The sequence below is a fragment of the Lygodium microphyllum genome, chromosome 21 (genome assembly GCF_053477565.2).
Source record: "Lygodium microphyllum isolate KBCC chromosome 21, Lygodium_microphyllum_v1.1.10, whole genome shotgun sequence".
In the NCBI taxonomy this organism is placed as follows: domain Eukaryota; kingdom Viridiplantae; phylum Streptophyta; class Polypodiopsida; order Schizaeales; family Lygodiaceae; genus Lygodium; species Lygodium microphyllum.
Window position 1 is genome coordinate 76864134 of NC_141155.1, and position 7279 is coordinate 76871412.

Sequence of the window (7279 nt, forward strand, 5' to 3'; positions counted from 1 at the left end):
AACAGCAAGGTGATCCATCTCCACGATGATAGCTCCAAGACTAACTAGACCTATTGATATGCTACTTAGCATCCAACCAGAACTAAAGATCTCTTGAAATTCCAATATGAAGGAATCCTTTAGCACCCTCAGTATGCAGAGAAAATGGCCTAAACAACCCATATGTCACGAATCACACAGTGGGAAGACTTGCTTGAGCTGCTACACTAAACATGCATCATACACACAAGAGGAATCTCACTCAAGAACACAAGAAGAGAGATGAAGACCAAAATGTTTTATTACTCATTCTTCTTATTTTCTCACACAATACAATGTACACAAATATAGATAAGATACAACATAAAGAAAAACAGCCTTTTAAGTCAAAGAGTACATAAACTAACTATACTAATTGACTAGCGCTATAACTATGCTAGTTGTAGATAGGTGCAACAAACTAAATAAAATAAGCCATAAATCAATGGCCATGTGAGAATCATAATAACCACCGACATGGTAAGTGTATACTTGCAAACCCATCTAACTAGACAACCCTTCATCAATGTCCGCACGTGTTGAGCTTGCCATCTCAACACTCCCCCTCAAACTCAACTATGTCTCTGTATTTCAAAGCTTCTCTACACCTAATGTCTTTGTGAAAAAGTCAACTATCTAATCTTGTGTACTAACATATACCAAGTTAACCTCTCCATTAGATACTTGACCAACCATTGATCTAGTGGTATAGTCCTTTAAACGAATTGCAAAATTTTATATATCAACCTCACTTTTGTGCATCCATCAATGAGTTAGCTCTAATACCAACTAAAAGACTAGACTCCTAATACACAACTCAAAAGAGAGGAGAAGAGAACCCTACAATGGAAATAATCCTTCTCATACTTAACAATGATATAATCCACACCACATTTCAGCACATATGCAATCCTATACAGCCCATGCTCCATATTCACAGAGTACATTGTTATCTTGGCCAAGACAAATCTTTGATCAGCCAGAATCAACCATACAAGCCATGTTCATGACACCTTGATCCACAAACGCATCATGAGATTTCCATCCTTACTAACAACAATGGAAAATGGAGAAGTGCTCCTTTATGAGGGAAGAACCATCCAACCAACTGACTGATCAACCAACCAGCTATCTCAACTACCACATGACATAAACTCCAAATGCCACATCATCACTTTACCCACTTGTTCTTGCTTGCAAGTTGCACTAGTGCCAAAATGCATTGGGCAACATTCAACAAACTACATGTTTTGCTGGATGTGACTTTGCAACACTCAGATTTTCCCCCATCACTGCTTACTTCTTCTAGACAATAGAAATATAGACCCATTGATCTTGTAGGGTGCCCACTTGCCATTGACAATGACTAAGATGCATGAACTGCACCTAAAAGGTTAAAACATAGGAGGATTGTGAGATGGAAATCTGGCGCACTAATAAATGCCAAACACACTAATAAATGCCAAACACACTTGCAATACCTCCCTTAGAAGCCTCCCACTAGGAACTATCCCATTGGAAGTCCATGCCGTGCTTATAGTAGAGGGAAAAAAGAAGATTAGGCAATTAAGAGAACCAAGGGGTGAATCATGAGGTGTGTGAGAGAGTGCTCCAATTTCCCGTGAGAACCTTTGTGCTTATTGGGTTTTAGGAAAGAATCAGCACTTGCCATTGAACCAAGTGCCTCGATTACATTGAATGTCCTCAAACTCAAAACCACTGTCACTAGCAATTCATCTTTCTTTAAGTCTAGAACAACCATGTGCTCCAATCAATCCAATCGCCTATCCATGCACCTCTCAATGTCAGCAACCTCCCTCTATTATATCACATCAAGGAGTCGTTTGCATTTTAGAAGAGGGAACTCTTGACAAAGGCTCTAGCCCCCATGTCTGTCGCCTCCACTTGCTCTTCAGACATTGTCCTATTGTTGTGAAGAAGAACAAACAGAAGTATTTGGGATCATGCGAATTCCAATTCCAATCAAACCTCTAACAATACCATAAAGCTAGGGGATTAAAAATGCTAGCCGTTTAACCAAAGGGAGGTGTGGTATTGGGTGATTGACCAAAACATTGGTCCAAGCTACCGGCCTTTTACAGCAGCAATCATAATGAGTACAAGAACCCAAGGGCTGAAATGATCCTCCTACCCATATTTTACAGTAGGAATTGTAATGGGTACAATGTGGTGAAGGCTGCCAACTATGAATCCACACCACACATTATCCAATGCAGTCCTGCACACTCCCACACTCTGTATCCACAGAATATACCTGCTGTTCTGTCACAAACTTCCACCCTTGGCAAACATCAAGAGCATCCTAAGTCACTTTCCCATTGCTGACTCAAGCAAGGGATAAAGTTCAAAAATCTCATGGAAACGTTTCAGTTTAAACCATAGTTCTCAGCTTTACCATTCTAATGAAGCTTTGATGTCAATCTTCAAAATTTTACGATATATTTTCCAGCAATTCCAAGTTTGTCTTTAAGGAATCGTTTACAACCCCATTCAAAATGGGATTGTACAGAACTCCAAAACCCTGAATCTTCATAGTAAATCCAGAGCCTAGAACATTCACATGAAATTAACACTGCCCAAACTTTTATACAAGAGTGGTGAAGCAACTTGTGCAAAACACACTGTGCAATAGGTTATGACTGTACAACTTTTCCATCCCTTCAAGAAAATTGAACGGATAGATATTTGAAGCAATGGCACAACCTTCAGGACTCACAATGCTTTTACTTTTAACTGAGTTGGACAGTAATAGTCCAAAGTTCGATGACTATTACTCAAGGGTATTAACAAATCATCTTCATAAGGTGTTTGTGAAAGTAACAGCATGGATAAAAGGAGCCACCCATGATTTACTGAAAGGCAAATGGTTGTCTTCCCTTTGATAAGTTGTCCTGTATAGTTGCATGTGCTTCCTCCCTATTTTCACTGAGGTCTCTATCCCTCGCACCCTGATATGTACCATTAAATTGCTAAAAGGACTGTTTTGCAGAACACGAAAACCAAATAGACAACCAATTATATATATGAATGTACCTGGCTTGCACCAGAATGCCCTTGCTGAGGCCTGGAATTGAGGTCAATAACTGGTGAAACTGTCACACCAATAGCTGCTGCAATAGCAGAAGTGTTGCAGCTACCATCTTCCTTAATATCATAAGGCTTGGACTGCTGCTTGTTAACACCAAAAACTTCTGGCATTTTAGAGCACATCATCGGCTGCTTCCCTCCAGCCTCTGCATGTCCTTTGGGAAGCTGCCAACAAGAGAATAAATAAATTCAAGCACCCTATTGCATAATTTGAACAGGTACGTATGCTGACATTGCATAATAAGAACATATACCTCAACCCTCTGACCCATTAAAAGATACCTTTCATGGGTTTTTTTCCCACCAACATGTACAGTCATGTCGCATTGTAAGCAAAGTGATGTGCCATCAACACCACAGAAGAAAAAAGCTGCCAAAACCATTTAAATGATTAATTACCTGTGAGTGCAACCACCAATAAGCTGCATAAGCTTTCAAAAAAAGCTCCATGAACATTTTTGGAAGTGGATCAGCCCAAGCTTTGGAGCCATATCTGATTCTTAATTTAAGAAAAACCAGATGATCACATTACCAGGAGCCGTCTCACATATGTCACACCGGCGAACCGCACTTGCTTCTGCAAGTGTCAGCCGTACATGCCGGCTTGCCAGTTTGTTGCAACCATGAACCTTCACATGAACTAGATGTTACTTGAAATTTGTTGGCTCTAGATGCAAGAAATGTACATATAGGGCCACCCCTAGTGCTTGATACATTAGTTTCAAAGCTTGACCTTGACTTCTTGAAGTTTGAAAAGTCAGGATCTGAAATGTTAACCACTACCCTATACATAATGTAAATCACAGGCATCTGCCTGCACTAGATATGGCTTAATCAATTTTAATGGAAACAATTGAATGCTGTGTCTGGACATATAAGCCTATGCTACACATACATATATGTCAGGTATTCGTGCCATTTCTAGACTGGATCCAGTAAATCATGAGAAACAGGAAGTAAGACGACAAGGCTTATGAAATACAAAACAGTTGATTTGATTGCCTGCAAAATTAGGCAGCAAGGAGTAAATTGATGCAATCACCTTACCTTCTCATCACAGCTGGGACAGAGGGCAGCCTCATCTGCAGCACAGAATATCCGTCCGGGGGCGGCTTCGCAGACATCGCACACAGGCCTCATTAGAAATCAGTCAGAGGGAAGACAACAGCTGATCCATATCAGCACATAGCCAGAGCCGGCATGCTGAGGTTTCTTGTCCTACGATAAGCATGTCCTGTGAATAGCCTTTTCCCATGTCTGCTTGATGAAAAGGAAGGCAAGGCCAGAAACATGCCCTGTTCTCTCTTGGGTCCTTCGGATTCGAGCGGAAAGGAGAGCAAGCTCAAACTCTCTCTCTCTCTCTCTCTCTATATATATTTATATATTTATATTTACATTTATATTAATATATGTATGTATATATATAGCTATACATATATCAATGTGTGTGTATGACACAACCTTGAACTTCAGCTAAATTCTTAGAGCAAGGACACATGCAGGTTGAGTCCATGCCATCAAGTCTACATGCAGCATGGACATGTGCACCTCCTACGTCACACAATCCCTATGCACCTCTGTCTACCTCAATGTCAAGGGTCCATGTGTGTGTGTGTTGGGAGGGGGGCCGGGGGGGGGGGGGGGGGGGGGGGGGGGGGGGTTTGGGGGTGTGTGAGCTATGTCACAATCCCTGATACCTTGATAGCAAGCATCCATGCACAAGGCGAGCCTCAAGAAGAGAGAGAGAGAGAGAATGTGTGTGTATGTGCGCAGCGTGTGCAAACCAATCGATCTTTTCCAATGGCATTTACTTCAAAATCAAATAATGGAAGGAGTCCCACCATACATCTATGATCTAAGGTACATATGGAGAGGTGACTATGCTACCATAGCGAAGTTTAAGGATGTGTCGAACATTAATTCTATACATACATGGACATTGCTTTGATCCAAGCCCAACATTGCAGTATGGGCATGTCACAACATAGATAAGCACTTGTATTTCAAAGCATGAAGGAGTGTGTCTTTTCTTTGCAATTTGCTAGCCTTTTCTCATTCATTAAAGAAGCTATTAGAAACAATTGCATAATATCTATTGTGATTTGACAATTTCATTACTTGTAAATAATGGTGTAACCATGGACAAAGAGGGCACATCCACCAACCTAGCAAACATGCGCATCTCAGTTGGTAGTGAGTGTGTAAGCTAGAAAAGGTATTTGGACTGATTCCCCTCAACTCCATGACTCTGTGACATGCTATCCTTTGGGATCATGGTGCCTTTTGGGGTTTGTGCAATGTCCCAACTTTAAATAAAAAGGGATCGCATTACGAAAAAATCAATACAAGGTATCCTCGTCCATTTTATTATGGATGATTGACACTGTGTTGAAGGAAGAAGAGTGAGGAAAACTCAAAAAACTTCAAACTCAAGAAACACAAAACACAAAAGGCAAGGCAAAAACTCAGAACTCGAACTTCTCTTACATGAACAATTTGTGTCATACTATTGTGGATTGAAAGTGCATCATGCTTGTCATAGTTCTTTGGTTGTACATGCATTGAAGAAAGGGAAGTGATCAAAACTCAAAACACACAATGCAAGAATCAAATGCATTACCATTGTTTCATTGTTTGGTTGGTTGTTGCTTGTTGCCACTAGGACACTTTCACACAAGCACTTCCACACTCACACATGCACGTAAGCACTTCCACACACACACTTACTTCCACACTTGCACTTATGTGCACACATTTCTGCACTAGGGCACTTCCACTTACAAGCCTTTACTTCACATGATAATAGAATGGATGTCCATTTGTGGACATACAAGGGCCAACAATGTGTCACTCATCTTGTGCAATGATTTTGTCACTAAATGTTGTGACACTTTATCATATTGATGAATACGAGATCACAAAATCTCATGACCATCTACATTAATTTAAAACCTAAGCTTTTGAAACAATTTGAAAATGTTTCGTGTCGAACTTCACACAGTTTTCCCCTTTGACCTACTCACTTAAGTAGTGAAGTACATAGCAATAGAACAACCCATCTTGAGAAAGATAGGAGTGGTGCTTCAAAAGTTGCCCTATACATTCATGGTAATGAACCAATGGATTAAGTTTATAGTGCTCTCTTTTGTTTCCCCTTTTGACCTTTATATGGGAGGTTGAGCTTCATCCACCTTTAGAAAGGCCCACATAGCCTTGTGTAAGCATGGCCACTAATTTGATGCCTATGTCCCACTATATCCTTTATTGCATTGTGGAAGTCTTAAAAAAGGTGATCTTATTTAGTCTAGTGCTTGCCTAAAGGAAGGTTTCACTTTTCTATCATAAGTTCCCACCTAAAGCAAAGGGTTGAACTAACAAAGAATTGAAAAATGCTCAATACTAAAGTTTTTAAGGGTTAGAAAAATGCATAGTGTGTCCAATCGTTCAAGCACATGTGGAGAAATATAGAACATCTCCTTTTGTGGATGTGTCAATCAATGGTAGATGTCTACTTTAAAGATTTAGACTTTTGAGTTTCCCATTGTGTCCTGAAATACACATTATGCTTACTACACAATTCAATGTCTAAAAGCTTAGGTTAACACAAGAAATGTGCTCATCTTTTTGGATAGGTATGTCTACTTTTTTACTAAGATGCAAAGGGGACCTTTGTGTTGATATATTCTTAACTCAACACCATGATGTAATATTTAATTCTGCATAAAGGAAAGGAATAAAGACTAATGTAACTTGGAGATGTGAGTATGAACAATATTAACAACTCTTAGGTTTGCTTATTTACTCCCAAAATATAATCACATGCAAAGAGAACACTTATTTATTGAGTTTATCTATATTGCCTCTACACTACTTTAGAATTGAAAGTAACAAATACAAAACCTAACACCAACACTACATGGCATGCATATAGTACTACCAAGCCTTCATTTTTATTTTCTTGAATAACAATTTCTCTTTTCTAAAATAAAAACTAGTGTTTCTTAACCAACATTGCCAGGTCTAAAAAGATTTGAGAGTATTACTAACTCAATGAAAATCCTAACATTGAGGATAATCAATTTTGTAAGAAGTTCATTGGCATTTGGTAATCTTATTATGTATTAGTTTGAACAACTTTGTAAACATTATTGAT

General features: G+C 39.3%; 1 protein-coding gene across 1 annotated transcript; it reads right to left on the minus strand.

Annotated features, from left to right (window-relative positions):
* Nucleotides 1–2600: 2600 nt before the first annotated feature.
* On the minus strand, nt 2601–4485 carry LOC148018173 (B-box zinc finger protein 18-like). Its single transcript, XM_087661950.1, has 5 exons — nt 4174–4485; nt 3659–3755; nt 3381–3496; nt 3073–3291; nt 2601–2987 (listed from the first exon to the last, which is right to left on the minus strand). The coding sequence occupies exons 1-5, from the start codon at nt 4264–4266 to the stop codon at nt 2889–2891; spliced, it is 624 nt and encodes a 207-aa protein (XP_087518076.1). The 5' UTR covers nt 4267–4485; the 3' UTR covers nt 2601–2888.
* Between the last annotated feature and the right edge of the window lie 2794 nt (nt 4486–7279).